The sequence below is a fragment of the Caretta caretta genome, chromosome 6 (genome assembly GCF_965140235.1).
Source record: "Caretta caretta isolate rCarCar2 chromosome 6, rCarCar1.hap1, whole genome shotgun sequence".
In the NCBI taxonomy this organism is placed as follows: Eukaryota; Metazoa; Chordata; order Testudines; family Cheloniidae; genus Caretta; species Caretta caretta.
Genome location: NC_134211.1, coordinates 111,740,920 through 111,763,027, shown reverse-complemented (window position 1 = coordinate 111,763,027; position 22,108 = coordinate 111,740,920). Strand labels below are relative to the sequence as shown.

General features: G+C 45.4%; 1 protein-coding gene across 16 annotated transcripts in view; it reads right to left on the bottom strand.

Moving 5' to 3' along the window:
• The window catches only part of MARK3 (microtubule affinity regulating kinase 3), a 112,744-nt gene extending 93,884 nt beyond the window's left edge, over positions 1-18,860 (bottom strand). For 4 of the 16 annotated variants that reach the window (XM_048855360.2, XM_048855365.2, XM_048855362.2 and 1 more), the window contains exon 1: positions 18,147-18,860. In XM_048855360.2, coding sequence (XP_048711317.1) covers positions 18,147-18,197 — 51 coding nt within the window. In that variant the 5' untranslated portion in view covers positions 18,198-18,860. Of the gene's footprint in view, positions 1-3,924; positions 3,964-18,146 lie in introns of all 16 variants that reach the window. The other 12 variants (XM_048855364.2, XM_048855368.2, XM_048855371.2 and 9 more) reach the window with 6 other exon arrangements.
• Between the last annotated feature and the right edge of the window lie 3,248 nt (positions 18,861-22,108).

The following is a 22,108-nucleotide window of genomic DNA, read 5'->3' as shown; positions in this document are numbered from 1 at the left end:
GACAGAAAGAAAGCCAGTGTTCCAAGACTTACTGAAAACCAACAGTAATGGTCCACTAAACTCATCAGCCAACACTTTCAAAACTCTTGGATGCAAGTTGTCTAGAGCGGCTGATTTTAAAAGTGGCTGCTATATAATTAAGAAGGATGTTATTGTTGGCATAGAAAAGTGTTTAACATCATATGACATGAATACATCATCTGGTTTTTTCTCAAATACAGAACAGAAATACTTATAGAACACTTCTACCTTTTCTGCATTATTACTGAGAATTCTACCATTTCCATCTAGTAACGAACCAAAACGATTGTTAGGCTTCCTTTTGCTCCTAATATATTTAAGAAACTCTTTTTTGTCCTTAATTCTGCAGGTCACAGACGTCCTTTTGCTTCCCTTATCAATTTTCTACAATTCCTAGCTTATATTCACTGCTTTCACTCTCCCCGTTTAGATATCTCTCTCGATGTATCAATTTCCCCTTTTTTATACCTGCTTTCACTTCCCCTCCTAAGACAAGCTGTGTTTTTTTAACCTGTGAATCCTCTCTCAATGGTACTTTCTGGACATCTAGTAAAATGTTCTTATACAGTGCCCAATATACCATTCTCAATTTTCTATTTATATTCTCTCCCCCCAACTGATTTGGCTTAACTGTTTTCAGCTTTGTGAAACTGACCCATTTGCAGCACCAGGTATATTCACATTAGTGGCTTGGAATTATTCTGTTTGCACATAAAAAAGGCAATCAAATCAATCACAGAACTAAAATTAGTGGTTGCTTAAGTGCAAGTGATTAATTCTTCTCTCTCGCCGCCAAGATCAGGCCTAATATGGAATTCCCCTGGGTGAGATGCAAGGGATTCCTGAGTTAGAAAACTTACTCCTGAGGGAATTCTGCACCAAAAAAAATAAAAATTCTGCACACAATATTTTAAAATTCTACAATTTTTATTGGTCAGTAAATAAATGTGGAGGCTCCAGCATGGCAGCGGGGAACACAGGCCACCGGCTGCACAGAAGTGGGAGACCACCCTGTAGCCTCCCTGCTCCCAGGACACTGACTCAGCAGTTAGGCTGCACCCGATCCTGACACAGCGCAAGGGCCAGGCTTGCTCCATAAACACCCGAGTGCCCTGCCCCCCTGCGCCAGGCACACCAGGTGTGGGCAGGCAGGCTCAGCCCAGCAGGATCCAAGTGTGGAGGGGGATCCAGGGTGGGGTGAGTAGGTTCTGTGTGGGGCAATCTGAGTGCAGGTGGCTCAGTGGGTACCAGACGCAGGGGGGATCAGGATGCACAGGGGTTCATTGTGGGGTTCCAGGTGAAGGGACAGAAGGGTCCAGATTAAGGTGGCTATGTCTCAGAAAAAGTGTCTGGGGGGTATGTGGCTCAGCAGGGGTGTCTGGATGTGGGGGCTCAGTGGTATTGGGGAGTGGGGCTTGATGGAGTGGGGGTCTGGGTACAGCTGGTTGAGGCTCAGTGGGTTGCGGGTCCAGGTGCAGGGAGGGTAGGGCTCATCACCGTGGGGGTTCAAGTGCAAGGGCCTCAGTGGGGGATGGTCTGGGCGCAAAGGTCTGGATGCAGAGGGGTTAGGGCTCAGTGGGAGAGAGTGGTATGGGGGGGCCCCTCGGAGTGCAGGGGGTGAGGATCAGTGGGGCAAAGGTTCGGTGCGGGTGACTTGGTGGAAGGATTCTGGGTGCAAGGGATGAGGCTTGGTGTAGGGAGTCTGTGTGTGGGGGATCCGGGTGCACACGGGTTGGGAAGATGGAGGAGCAGCTCCCCATACAGTGACTGCTTCCCTGCTCCTCCTCCTCGCCCCCCCCCCCCCCCGTGGCTGAAGAGCGATGGGGGCAAGAAGCGGGAAGGGTACAGAGTTTCCTGCAGCTGGAGGAGGTTTCTGGAGGTGGGTCTAACCCAGACCCAGCCACTCCTTGCAGGGGAAGAGCAATTTCTTTCGTCTCCTGCCTCTAGCCCAGACAGAACTAGCAGCTGAGCCGGTGCAGGGTAGGATCCACTAGCTGGAGAGTCCTCAGCTCCATCACCCCTCAGTGATTGACCTCTCTGCCGGCTGCTCTGGGCACCTGAAACAACATGCCCATGCTGGTGGGGAGGGGCAGGTGATCACTCTTGCGACTTCCCTGTGAAAAAGTCATTTTTCTGCAGGGAAGAAAAGAAATCTGTGGGGAACATGAATTCTGCACAGACATAATGGTGCAGAATTCCCCCACAAGTAGAAAATTACAACTATAACTTTTTCTATAAATTCCAGCATGAGATCCGCTTCTACTTGTGAAACTGATGGTAGAGCAGAGGGCCTGACACTGTACAGGTAAAATGCAAAAGGTAGGGATATCAATTACCAAAGAATTCTGTTCCTATGCATCCTTTCAGAGCTGTAAAATGCTAAACAATTAAATAAGTCCCCCTCTCATATGAAAGGGTAATTATTCCTCTATTCCATCTTCCTGAAGTATCGGATTTACACTAGCTTTCATTTTCTCAACTAGGGCAATTTTCCACACAGCAACTTCGATGAACTTGCTAAATTAGGATGCAAATTTTTTTTAAAGAGGGATGATGCAGCAGCATATTGAGAGTAGATGAAGCCTCATTAATTGTGATGGTGACAAAAGCCACCCTTTAAGTTATAATTCTTACTACTTCTATCATCAAATCACCTTTTTAAAAAAAGTCAACGTTTATGGCTACTCAGTATGAGTTCCTATGAAAATACACTTTTTGTATTAAATTTGAGTGTATGATTATTATTTTTTTTAATAGCCCAAGCCTCCACACCCTGGTTGAAGAGGAGGTTTTCATGTACTCTTCTGTCAATGCATGTAGCAGAAGTCATCAGGGCAGCACAAGGTGACAGGCAAAGTTCCTTCTGTTACACTGGGTCTCCTCCACATGTCGAAAAAAAGACAAGAAATCTCCTACCACCTATCCAAAACATTCCCAAAGGAGCAGAGGTGTGGTACAGAGAGTAACTGATCCAGAAAGTCATACTTGTTCAGGAAAGCTTGGGGAAGCTGAGAAGCAAGAGAAGTAGTATAGTATCTCCTATCCTGCTAATGGAGTTACCCACTTCCCCTGGCAAGCAGCATAGCTCAAAAGCTGCTTTCCTGACCAACTGCTTCAACACATTGTTAACCCATCAGCACAAGCAGATTCTCAGTTCCCTCCCACACAGCTTATCCTTAGAGAAGCTTTTGTTTTTTTCACAGGCAGAGTCCCAACCTAATACATGCAGTTCTGCCCACTGGTTTTCATCTAGTAAGGGCTTCTGTAACAGCCCCAGCCTTCTAACAGGAAGCAAAGGGCAGACTGGGGCCATTTAATAACTTTTAAAGTCACAAATAAAACATTAATATTTTAACCCCATCTAGGGTTTTATTAGCAATTAACCTTTTTTTAAGTGACTGGTGGGTTAAATATGTGGAAACAGTTTAAAAAAATGTAAGGCTCTTCTACGACACTTACCACAGCAGAGTGTCACAAAATGACTTTATCCTCACATCATGGTCAGTTAAGGAACAACTGCATTGTCCTACAGATAGCAAACTGAGGCAGAGAGAGACTGACTAACCAGAGAACACACAGGAAGTCTGTAGCACAGCCAGTATTAAAATGTATTTCCTGAATTCCAGTTCAGCGCCCTTATCACAAAACTATCACTTTTTCCATGTCTTGATACATGCCGTACCCTAATCCAAAGTCTTAATCTTTAAGGTGCTCTTGCACAGAGGTGGCTATCTTAGAAGCCACCTCTCCATTTCCAACCCAGAAAGACAGCTTTACTCCATAGGGATTCTGACTTCAGGAAGACATTTAAGGAGGAGGTGCACAGGACCTCACAGTTGTGAAACACCTTACTGCACGAGATCTGATTGAGCCTAAGCTTTCAGAACACAATGCAAAACCCACCTTTTCGCAAAAGCCTTCCCCCAGTGAAGAGACGACATCCTTTCTCAAGGCCAGATAATGATAAGCATGAAGAGAAAAAAGATAAAAGAGAAGAAGGAAAAAAGGAAAAAGCAAATGAAGCATGGAGGAGCACACAGTTGACATTCCTTTGGACAATGTTAGCTCTACATTACATCTAAATATTCAGAGCTTAGACACCCCGATGGGTGCATCAGGAACACTCAAGACAGAGAGGATGATTAGATTCATTAATTAGTAAGATTTCAGAGTTAAATATAGTACTCTAGGAAATTGCTAACAGAGCTGGGAAAACCTGGGGTAAATGGAATTTTATTATAAATTCTTCCAGTGGGCATAAAGTATTAAACAGACTACACACAGGGTTTGAAAAAAACATGTACGTGCTCACTCAGGCTTTCTATGAAGCTTTGTTGAGAGGGAGGTCAATTATATCAATTTCTGTAGAACGAAAACCGTCTTTTAAAAAATTGAAGTCTCTAGCTCATGTGGTTATGATGACAGCCTTCCACATAGCAAGCAAACATAAGCCAATATATAGTGCTGTCTTCCAACGTCTGTAGACATCTCCATTGCCTCTGCAGTCACCCATAGCTTTGTGCTACAGTGAAGTAAAGTGACCTGACTTATCAATGTTTATGGCTGCTATATAGAACCCTCTGGAAAGTAATGGAGCCAATAAGAATCCTGTCAATTTAACTAGCTGCACCATGTGTGCTTTTTAAAATTTCAATGGAAAAACGTTAAAAATCGCATTCCCTGCAGTGTTTATAATTCAAACATCATGCAAATATTTGAGAAATTAAGTAAAACCAAGAAACTGACAAGTTTTTTCATTGTCCATGCCCGGACACAGAATGCAAACATAACATATTGGATGTCTGAAATTCAGTTTCATAGTAACCTAGTGTTACTTCTAATACAGGTGAAGTAGAATTTAATTTAATTTCCCATTACCATTTAATAAGTCACATTATCAAGTTACTGGAAATATTAGAGCACCATAAGGTATTTAACACCAGGTTCACTCCCCTCATTCACACTGAGTAGTAGTACCTTACTTCACACATAATCCAATTGACATTTATGGGACTATGCATCGTACTATTCAACACAAGTAAGGACTTGGGACAGAATCTGTCCCCTAGAGCATTAGCAGAAGTACATAGTTTTACTCCTGAGGGCATTCTGTGCCAAATAAAAATTCTGCACACATTTTAAAATTCTGCAAATTTTATTTGTCAAATGTAGAGGCTCCAGCATGGCATTGGGGAGCACATGCCACTGACTGTACAGAGGTGGAATATCACTGTGCAGTTCCTCCCTGGGACATGGAGTCAGTGGTGAGGCTGCACCCAATCCTGACACAGCGCAAGGACTGGGCCTGCCCCAGAAACACCCCAGGGCCCCGCCCCTCCATGTGGGTAGGCAGGCTCAGCAAGGCAGGATCCAAGTGTGGAGGGGCTTAGTGTGGGGGGATAGAGATGTGGGTTGACAGGGTTCTGTGTGGGGCAATCTAGGCACGGGCAGCTCAGTGGAGGATCCAGGGGGGGATCTGGATGCATAGGGTCTTGTTGGGGGGTTCTGGATGCAATGGTAATGGGACTCTGAAGGAAGGTCTAGGTGAAGGTGGTTGTGGCTCAGCATGGTGGGGTCTGGGCGTGGGGAGCTCACTGTAGGGTCCAGCTGCTGGGGGAATGGGGCTCAGTGGAGTTGGGATCCAGATGCAGCTGGTTGGGGCTCGGTGGGGTGCAGATCCGGGTGTGGGTGGCTCGTCAGGATGGTGCAGAGGGAGGGGGGCTCATTGGGGGGGAGGTTCTGAGTGAAGGGGGGGATGAGGCTCAGTGGGAAGGTCTAGGTATGAGGGGGTCTGGATGCTCAGGGGCTGGGCAGACGGGGGAGCAGCTCCCTGTACAGGGATCCCTCCTCCTGCAGCTGAGGAGCAATGGGTGCAGGAAGCGGGGGGGGGGGGGGGAGGGGAAGGAGGGGAGGAGTTTGCAGAGCTTCCTGAAGCTGGAGGAGAAATGTGGGGGTGTGTCTGACCTGACCCTGGATGCCATGCAGGGGAAGAGGAAGTCCTGTGCGCCCCAGCCCAGCCAGGACTAGCAGTTGAGCCTGGCGCAGGGAGGAACCACCAGCAGGGTCTTCCCCAGTCCAGCCTCCTGCCCCACAGTGATTAACCTCTCTACTGGCTGCCCTGGGCACCAGAAACATACTTCTGGGGAAGGTCACATGACCGCTCGTCATTTCCCTTTGCTTCCTCGTCAGAAAGTCATTTTTCTGCATGGAAGCAAAGAAATATGTGGGGGACATAAATTCTCCACATGCGCAGTGGCGCAGAATTCCCCCAGGAGTAATAGTTTCTACATGTGCCATCACACCATTATGGTCAATGTGATCAAATAGAGCATATAAAAGTTAAGGCAGAATTTGACTAAAGAAGTGGATAAAGGAACCTTCTATCACTAAACCATAAGCATTTAGTGAGATGGTTTGGATGGTTCCAAGTCAGAGTCTTGCTCTCAAAAAGAAACAATTTATTGTGAAAATACAGTGTTACGGCCTCAGACAGATAACCTTCTGCCATTTGTCCAACTAGTATGACATTCAATGAAATTGACTGGCCAGTTAAACAAGGTCACACTTGCCAAACAACAATCAGTTTAAAAAAAAAAAAGATCGAGAAATTAATCTTTAGTACAAATAACCTAGACATTATGACACATACCCCTAATTCCCCTAGGAGGAAAATAATTGAATTGGGGACACACCCACTTAGTCTCAGCAAATGTGACAGAGCCCCAAAACACTGCATTCAATAGACATGCGAGGGCTAACAACACTGACTGGCCAACAACAGGATGTGTGATGCCCTGCCATATGTGGCAAAGAAATTTCCATCCCTCAAATGTTTTGTGTTAGCTCTGCATGAGAAATACTAATAACTGTGTTGGACAAAAAGAGTTCTGTTGACAGAAGCTCAGTGACAAAGCTGGTGATCATAACACCAAAGATCCAGAACTGGGAATAATTTGCTAGTTAAGGCTCAATAACCATAGACAAAAGACAAATTGCTCTTGTAGGGCAATAGGCTACTAAGGGTACTGCTGCTACTCCGCCTCGGAGACCCCTTCCGGTGTAGTCACATCGCTGGTTTTTCTCAGTTCCAACAGACACAGCAAATGATCAGTGAGAGCCATACTCCATATACTATATGAAAATAAAAGTGTATTTTGTTGTCTAGTGCTAATCACAGGTTACAAAACCCAATATAGGAATCCTGTTTAATACAAAATATACCCAAGTGTGGAAGCGTTTAGAAAATAAAGTTTAAGGCACTTGATATTCACATATCTGGATTTGAAATTTATCATTTTCCAAGTAATATTTGCTTTATTTACTGACCAAAATGAATATTTACTAACATCAGCACTGGAGAGTAATAGCTGAAGAGGAGCAAGCCACATTCTACTCTGCATCATCAATAAAATTGCCAACTAAGTTGGTTCCAGAATCATCATTGTTAGTAAATATGTATGAAACGAAAAGGACCCAGACACCAGGTCAAGCTTGCAGTTAGAAAAACCTTGTTTAGACTTTTAATCCTGCAGGAATAAATCTGATATAAAAGCTTAGATATACAATGGCACAACAAGATGCCATTTTAGAAGACACATGCTTTGACCCATAAATATACTTATTAAATTGGACCTCAAGAGATTGATTTAAATGAAACTAAGGGTGCTCAGCACCCCTCAAAATCAACCCCTACATGCATATATAGTCTATTAAGTATATCTCCATTGCAGTTCAACTTCTATATATTTAAGTGGAGGACATTCTCCACTCTAGACAGAACAAGGTATCATTCTCCCATCCTCAAAAGAAGCTTGATTAGGCTTGGTCTACACCAGCAACTTATGTCGGTACATGTATGCTGCTCAGGGGTGTGGAAAATCCACACCCCTGAACGATGTAGTTATACTGACCTAACCCCTGGCCTAGACAGTGCTATACTGACAGGAGGGCTTCTCCTGTCGACTTAGCTACCAACTCTCGGCGATGGAGTATCTATACGCACAGGAAAAACCCTTCCATCGGCGTAGGTGGCGTCTTCACTAAGTGCTACAACAGCGCAGCTACGGCTGCTGCAGTGCTTTAAGTGTAGACAAGCCCTTAGTCCTCCCATTTTTGTGCCAGCACAGTCCCAGAACGATGTGGTATTTGACCAAGCATGAGAGGAAGTAGCGAAAACATATGCTATTGTGAGAAACAGGGGATGGAGAGGGACATTTACCTCCAATCTTAGCCAGAATTATCTATGCTTGCACCACTCTTGATTTTTAGTCAACGAGAAGTTGTTTGGTTTCTTTGCAAGATTTCTGGGTCAAGCTAGAGGGGTACAGTTTTCTTTTAGTTGTTTGTGAATGTGGTGTAAAACAGAAAGAATGGAAACCACTTAATCAAAATGCAAAAATGTATTTTGTGAAACTCATCCCAAAAAAGGTATTTTAGCCGTGCCACAACACTCAATTAACTTGGGAGATACAGATTACATCAGAGATTCTCAAACTGTGGTCTGTGGACCACCAGTGGTCCACAAGCTCCATTCAGGTGGTCCGCAGATAGATCCCTCTAAGGTGCGCGCCTGGACAGCCGCACAAGAGACAATGAAGGGCCACCCACCAAATTAGTGGAGCTGCACAGGCATGGCTTCACTAATTAGGTGCCTGGACCCTGGAGAAGACACACATGTAAGGTGAGGTGGTGTCCTTTGGGGGAATAGGGGGTAGGTGGGAGGGGGCAGTGGGATGAAAAGGGGGGGGAATTTGGGACGTGTAGGGCCGCAGTGTCCAGAGAAAGAGGTGACTTTCCCCAGCTCCAGGGCTGCGGCTGCCAGGGAGAGACCCCCCCGACTCCTTCCCAGCCTCAACTCAGGGGCTGCCACAGCATGGGAGAGAGGGAGAGACCCTCCTCCTTCCCAGCCCCAGCTCAGGGGCTGTCACGGCAGGGGAGAGAGGGCACATCCATCACATTAGAAAGGTAAGACTACTGATATTAAAATATGAGTTGTGTGCTTTTATTTGCAGAACAAAAAAATATTAAGGGTTTTTTTAATATAGCGCTTTTATCCAAAGTGCTTTACAATAGTTAGCTAACGGTACAAACAACATTTGGAAATATAATTAAGTGGTCCGCCAAGGCCCTCAGCAATTTTCAAGTGGTCCGCAAAAAAAAAAGTTCGAGAACCATTGGATTAGATGATTCAGGGTAGTTCAAATTGGCATGTCACATGCCTAACTTTAACATGTCAAACTATTAACTCTTAGTACACTACAAGAATAGTCAAATATATTAGATGTAGTCCAGAAGTACAATGCTGTATTTAAAGGTATCCCAATTACTAAAAAATCCAAAGGAGTATATTTCACACTCTTAATTTAAATTTGTGATAAGCACAAAACATGTCATGTGGCGTTTCCCATGTAACTATATTATTAGTTTCCCATGTAACTATATAATATTATTAATATTTAATTTCTTCTAAGTGAAGGTGGCAATTTAATTTATAGCAATTCACAGGTTCCAAGACCAGAAGAGACCATTATGATAATTTAGTCTGACCTCCTATATAACACAGGCCATAGAACTGCCACAAAAATAGTTCCCAGAGCATATCTTTTAGAAAAACATCCAATCATCATTTAAAAATTGCTAGTATGGAATAGCTACCACGATCCTCAGTAAATTGTTCCAACGGTTAAACTCACTGTTAAAAATTTATGCTTTATTTCTAATCTGAATTTGTCTAGCTTCAACTTCCAGCCATCGCATGGTGTCATACCTTTCTCCATTAGACTGAAGAACCCATTATCAAATATTTGTTCCATATATAGGTACTTACAGACAGTAATCAAGTCACCTCTGAACCTTCTCTTCTCAGTTATCTCAATGTTTAAAATATCTTATGAAAACGTTCAAGGAGAGCTATCCCTCGGGGGGGGGGAGGGAGGAGGAGTCTAAAAAAAACCTCTTTTGGTAATAGGTGCACAGAATTTTTCTGACCCTAATTTCATGTTGCCAGAGATAGCCTTCCGGTTACATACTTCTATTTATAATAGGACATTTCTGGTAAACATTGCATAAATCAAATCTAATCTTCCAGATTGTCTGCAAACACCCTAATTTGCATAAATTAATGTACTTTAAATAATAATATAATACTTTCAGAGCCAGATTTAGGATTTTGGGAGGGTTAGTAAGATTAATTTTTGGGCCCACACCAAACTTCACTCACTCATTTGAAATAAAAAGGGAGTGATTGGACTTCAGAGCTACCAGGAACCTCCTTTTGCAGAAGTGGAATCCACCTACTTGTGGTTTGGTTTGTGCAAGCATAGTTTACTCTTGGAGAAATTCTGTGTCACTGTGCATGCACAGAATTCATGTCCCCCACAGATTTCTTTGCTTCCCCGCAGAAAAATGACTTTCTGACAGGGAAGCTGCAAGAGCAATCAAACACCACTCCCTAGCAGTGCAGGTACATTGTTTCAGGCATCTGGAGCAGCCAGCGGAGAGGTAAATCACTATGGCGCTGGGGACACCCCAGCCAGTGGCTCCTACCCTGAGCCGGGATCAGCTGCTACTCCTGGCTGGGCTGGCGGCAGGAGAGGACGGTGTGACGTTGCACTCCATATGTTTTATGGAAATATGCTAATGAGTGTGAATATAATGTAACTGGAATACGCTTTATGCAAAAGCTTATAATCTACTGAACGTGCTCATCTTATTTGTACGAATGTATCATTCTTGTATCTGAAGCTAGAAATATGAAGTATTACTCTTAAGTGCTATTGTAATTATGCAAAGTGGGGGCCATTAATGGTGGTTTAGAATCTTGATGGCTCCCATTGACCAGGACAATTGGTTGTAAATGGCTCTGTTTACTTGTAAGCCTTCCAGTGTTCCTGAGAGTCAGGCGGGAAGAAAGGAGGCTTGAGGGGGGTCTCACAGGACATGTGACCATATCACCTGGTACTGGAATCCATCTTAAATCTGGCGCTTTTCCATTTAGAAGGAGGGGTGGGGGCCCAGAGAGATAAAAGATTCCCACCTTGTGCCAAAGCTATAAAAGGGGGTGAAACAGAACAAAGGGGGCTGCAGTCATGAGAAAAAACCCTGTTACCACCTGAGCTGGAACTAACAAGAACTGTACCGGGGAAAGGATTGGGCCCAAACTAGGAAGGAGTCTAGTTTGTGAAATTGGAATATCTCTGAGGGTGAGATTTACCTGTGTTCAGTTTCTTAATGTATTAGGCTTAGACATGCCTGTTTTGTTTTATTTTGCTTGGTAACTTACTTTAGTCTGTCTGTTATTACTTGAAACCACTTAAATCCTACTTTTTATACTTAATAAAATCACTTTTGTTATTTAACCCAAAGTAAGTGATTAATACCTGGAGGAGCAAACATCTGTGCATCTCTCTCTATATATAGATCATCTCTCAAAACTGGGTGACTGGGCAACAAAATGGTAGATGAAATTTAATGCTGACAAATGTAGAGTAATGCACATTGGAAAGCATAATCCCAACTATACATATAAATCATGGGATCTAAATTAGCTGTTACCACTCAAGAAATACATCTTGAATACTGTGTGCAGATGTGGTCGTCCCATCTCAAAAAAGATATACTGGAATTGGAAAAGATTCAGAAAAGGGCAACAAAAATTATTAGGGGTATGGACCGGCTTCCGTATGAGGAGAGATCAATAAGACTGGGACTTTTCAGCTTGAAAGAGACAGCTAGGGGAGATATGATTGAAGTCTATAAAATCATGACTGGTGTAGAGAAAGTACATAAGGAAGTGTTGTTTACTACTTCTCATAACACAAGAACTAGGGGTCACTAACTGAAATTAATAGGCAGCAGGTTTAAAACAAACAAAAGGAAGTATTTCTTCACACAACACACAGTCAACCTGTGAAACTCCTTGCCAGAGGATGTTGTGAAGGCCAAGACCATAACAGGGTTAAAAAAAGAACTAGATAAATTCATGGAGGATAGGTCCATCAATGGCTATCAGCCAGGATGGGCAGGAATGGTGTCCCTAGCTTCTGTTTGCCAGAAGCTGGAATGAGCAACAAGGGATGGATCACTTGATGATTACCTGTTCTGTTCATTCCCTCTGGGGCACCTGGCACTGGCCACTGTCAGAGGACAGGATACTGGGCTAGATGGACCTTTGGTCTGACCCAGAAGGGCCATTCTTATCAGTGTTATAAAGGGCGAATGGTTTATGTGTTTACCCTATATAAGCTTTATACAGAGTAAAACGAAATTATTTGGGGTTTGAATCCCATTGGGAACTGGGTGTCTGGGTGCTGGAAATAGATAACTTGCTGAGCAGTTTTTGGTTGAAGTCTGCAGCTTTGGGTGTGTGGACCAGACCTGGGTCTGTGTTGCAGCAGACTAGCGTGTCTGGCTCAACAAGGCAGGGTTCTGGAGTCTGAAGCTGACAGTGGAAAATGGGCTCAAAGGTAATTCCAGCACATCAGGTGACATTCCCAAGGGGGTCTCTGTAACCGAACCCGTCAGAGACGGGACTTCCTCTTCCCCTGCAAGGAGTGGGTGCGGCTGTGTCAGGCCAACCCCAAGAAACCTCCCCCAACTGCAGGAAGCTCAGCATCCTCCCCTGCTTCCTGCCCCCATCACTCCTCAGCTGCAGGGGCAGGGGGGGAGGGGTCACTGTATGGGGAGCTGCTCCCCCATCCTCCCAACCCCCGTGCATCCAGACCTTCCATACCCAGACACTCCTGCCAAGCCTCACCCCGTACACGCAGAACCCCCTAGCACTCCATACCCGAACCCCACCCCACTGAACCTCAACTCCTGCATTGGAGCCCCCCTCACCCAGACCCCCTGCCTCCAGACTCCCATCCCTGAACCTAAGACCACCCCCGCACTGAGCTTCCTGCACTCAAACCCCCACCTTGATGAACCATACCACCCTGAGCCCCCACATCACTTACCCCCAACTAGCTGCACGCAGACTCCCACCCCACTCCCCCAACACCCACACTCCCCTGCTGAGACCCCCACACCGCTATACTGAGCCCCAACCACCTTCATCTGAAAGCCCCTGCAGAGTCCCATTGCCCCTGCACCTGGAACCCCCCAACGAGCCTCTGTGTATCCAGATCCCACACTGAGCTGCCTGCACCCAGACTGTCCAACAGAGAACCCTCTCACGCCACACCTGGACCCCCCCACACTGAGCCCCTTCACATCTGCATCCTGCTGGTTGAGCCTGCCTGCCCACATCTGGTGTGCCTGGCGCAGAGGGGCAGGGCCCCAAGGTGTTTCTGGGGCAGACCCAGGCCTTGCACTGTGTCAGAGTCAGGTGCAGCCTCACTGCTGAGTCCGTGTCCACAGTGTGGGAGTGGGGGAACTGCAGGGTGATCTCCCACTTTCATGCAGCCAGTGGCCTATGCGCCACACTGCCATGTGGAGCCTCTGCATTTATTTACTGACAAATAAAACTTGCAGAATTTTTATTTTTTTGATGCAGAATGCCCTCAGGAGTAATAGCTGCCAACATCTCAACATTTTTTAAATGGGTAATCCACCACATTCGCTGTGGTCATGAAGATTACTAAAGGGCAAATTGTAGTTATTTTTCTCCAATTATTTAAACTTTAGAATTCAGGGTAGTTAGCAAAATTAATAAATGCTCAAAATAGTCACCTCACCCCTTTACAGATATACAGTTTATGTAATGGAAATACAATAAAATAGAAGTATAAATAAAATCTCACCCCTTCCATTTCTTCATGTTTTTTAAAATCTCATTGATTCTAAGGATTTCCATACCATTTATATTTCCTCTCATTTCTAGCTACAGTTTCCTCATCTTCTCTCTTCAAGAAGAAACCTTCCTCTCATTCTGTCCATTTATTTTCCCCATTCTCTGTTCTCTAGAGCAGGGGTTCCCAAACTTGGTTCACGGATTGCTCAGGGTAAGCCCCTGGCGGACCGCGAGATGCCTTGTTTCACACTCTTACTTTAAATAGCACTTTACAGACCCTGAACTACATTACCCAGAATCTTGTGAGTCAGTCACACATGTGCATCAGTCTCTCACTGACTGAGGGAGAAAGAGAGGCTGATGCGCATATGTAGCTGATGCATACGATTCTGGGTAATATAACTGAATTTATTAATTTGACATAAATGGATCTTTATGTGGGCGACGTTATTAAATCAGGAGTTGGGAATTTTTGGTGGTATATGGGAGTCTCCCTGAAATACCAGGAGACTTAGTAGGTTTGGCCAACAGCCTTCAGCTTAGCAGGTTCCTAAGATGAGCTGCTCCACCCTTGTGGCCAGAAGCTACAATGGTAGCTCAGAGCTCATTTTCAGGCAGTCAGCCAGCCTGCAGCAGTCCTCGTGTTATCAGTGGAAGTCAGATAGCTCCCCTATATATGAGTCACCCCTGATCCTTTTCCTGAGAAATATAAGGGACTCCTGGTCACAGATTCTTGAACCTCAATGGCCAGCCCTTCTTGAATAACCAATGAATAACCAATGGCCTTAAGGGAAAACGACTGACACAAACTTTCCACTCTAATGGTTTACGTTTTGAAGGATCTTTCAGTAACAAAGAGAGCTATACATTGCCTTTTATTAAAAAATAAAAAAAAATTAAGCACTGATGAGGAGGCCTTGCCTATATGTCCAGTTAAACCAGACTTAACACTGGTTAAACTGCACCCTTTATCAGCACTAGGTAATTTTCCTAGTATACAGAAGACATTAAGGAGTCCCATGACCATGGCCAAAAGGCTCCCTGGATACTCTGCATTTCTAAGCACCTTTCATCTAAAGATCAAAGTTCTTTAGGAACATTAACTAATTAAGCCTCATCTAGGTAGTTAAGGCTTCATTTTACCTTCTAATAAAATACAACCATCTTGGAGGTGGAAGAACAGTTAGACTAGGAGTGAATGATACTGTATTTTAGAATTAAAATAGGAATAAAATTAATTTTGTATCCCACTGAATTTAGAGGTAATTTAGGCAGAAAGAATGTAAATATCAGAGTTTAAATTTGGCCAGAACAACACTTTACATTAAAGATCACAGAGCAAATGTTTTTATCATTGATGGTCACGACATCTGAAAGGCAGCACCTCAAGCAGTACAGTACTATATACTTGGGTTTTGGTTCAGTGTGACTAAAAAGGAAGAATTAGCCTACTGAATCACAATACTACTAATTACAGGTATTCCTGAGTGGTCACCCAGCTCAGTTTTGCTTAACTTGCAAATCTGCTTTGATCAGAGTATAAAGTGACATATCTGTAAGCAAAGGTGACAAGCACTGTACATTAATTAAGAAAATTACTGAGGAGTTTGTTCTGTATTTTGAAACCAGAATGAAATACCCTGTGTGGAAAAAAACTTCATCTCTAGCCCCAATGTCAAATAACATGTTTCCAACGTATTAAACTAGGATTTAAACCAAATTATAGAACCAGTTTTAAACAATTTCTAAAGTGGTTTCATAGAATCATAGAATATCAGGGTTGGAAGGGACCTCACGAGGTCATCTAGTCCAACCCCCTGCTCAAAGCAGGACCAATCCCCAACTAAATCATCCCAGCCAGGGCTTTGTCAAGCCTGACCTTAAAAACTTCAAAAGGAAGAAGATTCCACCACCTCCCTAGGTAACCCATTCCAGTGCTTCACCACCCTCCTAGTGAAAAAGTTTTTCCTAATATCCAACCTAAACCTCCCCCACTGCAACTTGACACCATTACTCCTTGTTCTGTCATCTGCTACCACTGAGAACAGTCTAGATCCATCCTCTTTGGAACCCTCTTTCAGGTAGCTGAAAGCAGCTATCAGATCCCCCCCCCCCCGTCATTCTTCTCTTCCGCAGACTAAACAATCCCAGTTCCCTCAGTCTCTCCTCATAACTCATGTGTTCCAGTCCCCTAATCATTTTTGTTGCCCTCCACTGGACTCTTTCCAATTTTTCCACATCCTTCTTGTAGTGTGGGGCCCAAAACTGGACACAGTACTCCAGATGAAGCCTCACCAATGTCGAATAGAGGGGAAGGACCACGTCCCTCGATCTGCTGGCAATGCCCCTACTTATACAGCCCAAAATGCCACTGTTGACTGGTTGATCAAGATGAGGCCAAAATGGAATTTAAAAACTTTGATCCAATGCAGCTAGGAGTACGATGACTGGGCAAAACATCACAAGGGAATCTGTTTTAGCCATTTGGAAGTTCAGCTGAATACAAGAGGCCACTACAATTTTCATTTTTAATGCTTTTCTTCCACACGGCAGCTTTGGCCCTTGGGCTGAAGCCCACTGAGATTCTGCAACAAAATATGCTTAGTTGACTTTTTGCTCAATACAGCACTTAGCCGGCAGGTTGTACCAAAGGCTAAAACAAATAAAGATCATAGAAGTGAGAAATGAGTATTATGTCAATAAAATCCAAATCCTGCCAATGCAGTGATTCTTTTATGCAGCATGTTTTCTAATGCTTTGTCTGGTCTTGTTTTAAAATGTCTCAAGCAATAGGGCTTCCACCAATTCCCTTAGAAGACTACTTGCTCTCTAACAAATCTAGCAGTTTTTCTTAATATTCAGCCTAAATCTTCTTTTTCCTTATTTCAGTCCAAAACAGGTATCTCTCTCCCCAATCACTTTCACTTAGACCCAGCATATAGTTTCTAAAGGACACTGGGTTATATTCATAAATTAAGAAATATGAATAATGCTCACTGATTTTGCTAATTTGTGCTTCAGAGCAGTATAAACTACAACTCATCTGCATACCTTCTCACACAAAAAGACCAGTTTTTTTCCTAATAATTTTTCCTTTTAGAATGATTATTCTGAGGTCAAATAAGTTTGGTCTCAACTTTAAGCAAATAAGGTTCCTACTTAGAGAGGGTTTGTCTCACTGAGTTTGATTTTTGATTATATTAAGTTTCTACATACAATTTATTTACATATTAAAAATATTTCAGATAAAATGCTAACTATATTACTGTTTGATTGAGCTCATTAAAAACATGCAGTTTTATTTAGAATATGTTTAGCGTTCACTGCCAAATACTACCTTTTAACAGAGGAAGGACTTTCTGACTTTGCTGCTAATTCAGAAAAGGGGACCTTCCAATATCATCTGAACAAGTGACAATAAAGCTATTATTCTAGTCATTAATAATCATACAAATTAGAGATGGAAAGACTTATTATCTAGGTCATTGAGTCCTCCCCTGCCAGTACAGGACTGTTCTCTGCACCCTGTTTACTAGTGCTTTATTGGCTTGTTTTAGCGATTATTTTACACTTCAGCTTACAAACATCAGATCAGATGGATTATTTTTCTCAAATTCTGCATCACTAATATACGAGACAGTACTGAATTTGCACCATATAAGATACATCATTAAAACATTACAGGGTTTGTCCTTTTTTTTTTTTTTTTTTTTAACCACCACTAGTAAACCAAGCTCTTGAAAAACACTAAGTTAAACCGTAATTTAAGTAATTTAATAAGCAGGCATTGGACCTCAATGACAGCACTCACACTAACAATACTCTTCACACACCTGTGAAACATCTGTTTAACAGGTTTCAGAGTAGCAGCCGTGTTAGTCTGTATCCGCAAAAAGAAAAAGAGACTAACAAATTCATTTGAGCATAAGCTTTCATGAGCTACAGCTCACTTCATCAGCTGTTTAACAGCATCCAGCTGCCAGGACAGTGCCTTGAACCAGTGTCACAACAGTAGGAACATAATATATACCCACAATGCCAGGCTCCACTTTGGGGATTTTAAATTACACAGTTTGATTCTGTACAGGGTCTTTCATTCAAATTACAACTATGGGTTTATATTGGCACAGAGAGGGCCAACAACTGCTGAAACAAATGCACATTTCTCTCTAGCAGTTTTTCTTCTGAGACATTTGTGTGTCTGGACACAATACAACCACCCCTCTCTACGCAGGCCGTCCTTTGTGTAGAGCAGTCACATTCAGCCACACAAGCGACACAGCCCCCAAGGCACATCAGCCCACCCGTTCCCTGGGTGACGGGCAGGTCCGGCCACCCCAGCGCCCACTCGCCCCCGCCCCAGAAAGCCCAGCCGGCGGCCCGGGTTACTTACATTCTCGGTGTCGCGTTCATTCACCGTAGGCAAGGGAGTTCTAGTGGACATTTTAATTCGCTTGTGCCGGAGCCACTGGCTGCTTGCGACAGCAAAACAAAACACCCCCTCCCCCAACAAAAGCCGACCCCCCCCCCAAGAATGCTTGTCACTCTGCTGCGAGACAGCGGTTACGAAGGGCCACCATCAAAGGGAAGGGGTGGGGGGGCTGCTTATTTCCACCGCCGCCACCCCACTTCCGAGCTATATTCCAGCCTGGCGATGGAGCAGCGTCTCCCCCGGGGAGTCCTCCGGGCTCATCCTACAGCCAGCTTAGGAGCCCAGCGCGCAGAGAGGGGGAGGGCGGGGGGATCCTTGCAGAGCGCAGCGGGCTGAGGGGGGCGAGGGAGCGGCCCGGAGAAGGCAGCGGGGCGCTGCAGAGCCCGGCCAGGAAAACAAGCCGCCGCTCCGCAGCCAGCTCCGAGCACTGGCAGCCAGGCAGGCCCGCTCCGAAGCGCTTCCCCCTCCCTTCTCCCCCCAGCCCCGCTTCACCGGGCCTCCGCTAGCATGCCGGGCCTCCCCCACCCGCTCCGCCGCCCGGCTCGCCCGGGCTCCCCTGCGCCTTCCGAGCCGGGTGTCAGGAGCCCCGCGGGCCGGCTCCGGCAGCCTGCAGCCCCCGCCCCCACTCCACGGCTCAGCGCCGCCCGCTCCGGGATGGAGGATCCAAGATGGCCGCCCGGCTTCCTCCGCTCCGACTTGAACCGGAAGAGCCCGCCCCCTGCCCTGGCGCTGGGCTGGGCGGCCGGCGCCGGCTGCTTGTTGCTAGGCGGCTTGGCCCTGGCGGGGCGCAGGAGGGGAGAGGCCTCCGCAGGGACTGAGCGCCCCGGGGGGCGGGTGGCACCCAGTCAGCTTCCCTGTGTGTCAGTCCAGGCTTGGGGCTGCTGAGCTCACCCACCCAGCCTAGCCCCTCAGCCACAGGCGCACCCACCCCAGCAGCCACGCAGCCCAGGTGTTGGGCTCCTGGCGTGCACCAGCAGCACCGCCCTCCTCGCCTCACGGGGCATTCGCACCACCCTGCTCCACCTCGCGTGGCAGCGGCACCAACAGCACCGCCCTGCGCCACCTCCGTGGCCTTGGCAGCACTGCCCTGCTCGGCCTCTGTGGCATTGGCCCTAGTGGCAGCGCGCTAGTCACCTCGCGTGGCCTTGACGCCACCCTGCTCTGCTTCGGGTGGCATTGGTACCGGTGGCACCGCCCTGTTGCAGCTCATGTGGCGTTGGCACCAGCGGCACGGATCTGCTCCACCTCATGTGGTGACACTCTGCTCTGGCACGCACAGCCTCAGCCCGAGTGGCACTACCCAGCTCCGTCTTGCATCGCACAGGGCACTGCCCTGGTTGGCCTTGCATGGCAATAGCGCCATTGCCATGGCCCTGCTCCACTTCCGCCGGCGTGGCGTATTCCGTGGTAATGGCCCAAGTCACTCTGTGGCCCAGTAGCAATGCTGCCATGTAGGGGCAGTTACTGTAAATACAATAAAAAGAAAAGGAGTACTTGTGGCACCTTAGAGACTAACCAATTGATTTGAGCATATTTGGTTAGTCTCTAAGGTGCCACAAGTCCTCCTTTTCTTTTTGCGAATACAGACTAACACGGCTGCTACTCTGAAACCTGTACATACAATACCATTTTGTTATAAGGGTCAGTCTAACACTGACTCCCTTTGAAAACAATTGGGTGTTGCAGGGTTTCTCAGTGTGGCCTTTGCGAGCTTGCCGATCTCAGAGTGCTCACTCCACCTTCCTGTTTCCTGCTGCTAACGCATTTGAAACTAAAACACATTAAATACTTTCCTAATATTAATTTTTGTAAACAATTGCTGTAGTTGCCACTAGAATGTTACAGGATCGCGGAAATGCTGGGAAGTAGTTCATGTGAGAGTGACTGGGAAGGAAGGGGGCCTGCATGCTTGTGAATGGAAGGGGAGATGGTGCATCATGAAGGATGTAGGGGAAGGTAATGCATGTGATTGTGAAGCAGCAAGGAGGTGGTCCATGCACTTCCGATTGGGAGGTGTCTATGTTAGCAAGAATAACAGAATGATGCTATTGGGAATGGATGGGGTGAAGGCCAGAGACAATTTCTTTATAAAAATGTGGTCCACAGTATGAAATGTTGGGAAATCTCTGGTCTAGAAATGAAAACTTTGGAACTGATTCAGCTGTGCATTAACAAAGTGAGGGGTTACGCCCCTGGGTTTTCAATCCTGAAGTTTATTTGCTGAAAGCAAAATCACAAGAGACTGCAAGATAGGGCCCTTATACTCAATCCAGAAGTTTTCATTTCCCTTTGTGGTACGGTATATTTAAGGCTCCAGCCCTAAAAAGGGGCTGTGTAAGTATGGCCCTGTGGTGGGGTGTTCACCTCACACTAGCCTGGGAAGAGTCAGTGTGGCTCAGGAGAGGCTAAGTTACGAGATAGGCCGTACTGAGGGAGAGTTTATGTTTGACAGGAAAGCACTGACATGGAGCCCACCTGGACAGGAGTAGGCAGGGCTGGTATAAAGTCAGAAAGTTTACAGCAGCAAGAGGTGGAAAATGGGGCCCAATTAGGACTGCCAGTTTTGGTTGGCAATATTCCTGGAGGTATTATCATATAACAATCTTTAATTAAAGATTAATCTTTAATTCCTGAAGACTCCAGGACAATCCTGGAGTGTTGGAAACCCTAGGCCCAATTTTAAAAAAACCTACTCTTTTGCAATTCTTTAAGAATACTGGGAAAGGTGTGAGACTGTAAGTCATGAACAAGATATGCAGTACAGTGCATGTTGTCATAGACTCAGGAAGTGAGTCTGCTACACCACAGAACTGAAGAAGAAAAAGGTGGCATTGTGCATGCCTGTAGTCTTTCTCTGGGTTTAGACAGAGAAAGGAAGAAACCCAGGGGGAAGGTAGAAGCTTCAGGTCCAGGTCCCGAGGAAGGGTTTACCAAGAAGGGTGGTGGAGTGAAAGCCTGATAGGATGTGGTAGGATGTGGTAGGAAAAGGATCAGGAAAACAGCTGTAAGGTTTGAAATAGTGCAGACCTTGAACACTAATTTGAGGGTTGCTAAGATGGAATCCAGTGTACAGGGTGGGCCTCAGTTCCCCTATTAGTCACTGGGGAAGTGGCATAGCTTCGAACTGGAGGCCTGGCAGGAATGATACCTGGTCAACCAGTTCAGTGACTTTGATTCCCCGAAAGGGGAAAATGATAGTGACTTGGTCTGAGGCCCAAGCCACAAAGAGGGAGCACTGCAATTCCTGGATCATAAGAGGGGCTGCAAAGTAAGTGAAAGACAGAAGGGGCTTTCAGACTCGGTGGAGCTGTTCCCTAGATGCAGCAACAAGAAGGCACCCCAGGGGTGAGTAGAGAACTCTGTGACAGGTCCAGTGGGACTTCATATGGGAGTAAGTGGCTGCACTTGTGGACCTTGTGTAAGATTGAGATCTACAATATTATGGGTGAGCTTTAGTGTTAACATTATGGCTGGCTCCTGTGTGTAGGAAGGGGTGAGAATTTGTGTTATCAAAATCTAATGCCAACAGACCCTGGTCATTGGCGGGCGGGATCGAACCTGGGGTATCTGACGCTTAGTGCATAAGCCTCCACCCCATGAGCTAAAAGCCAACTGGCTGTTAGCTAAGGGTGTAGAGCAGACATATTTAATTCTCTCTGTCTTAGTGGTCTCAGTGCCACTGAATGGGACAGAACACCACACCCAGAAGGTGTGTGGGTTACAAAAACACACTGCAGACAGTCAGTACTTATTTTGCATAACCAGTTTTAAGAATATTCATATTCCTTATCTTGGATGCAGAATTAATTTTGAATTAAAGAACATAAAGAAAAGTCACTACTACAAGTGTTCAGTACCGTCCATTTTTCTTTCGCAGCACTGCTGAGGATTTGATCCCATGAGAATAATACCTTGCCATTCTA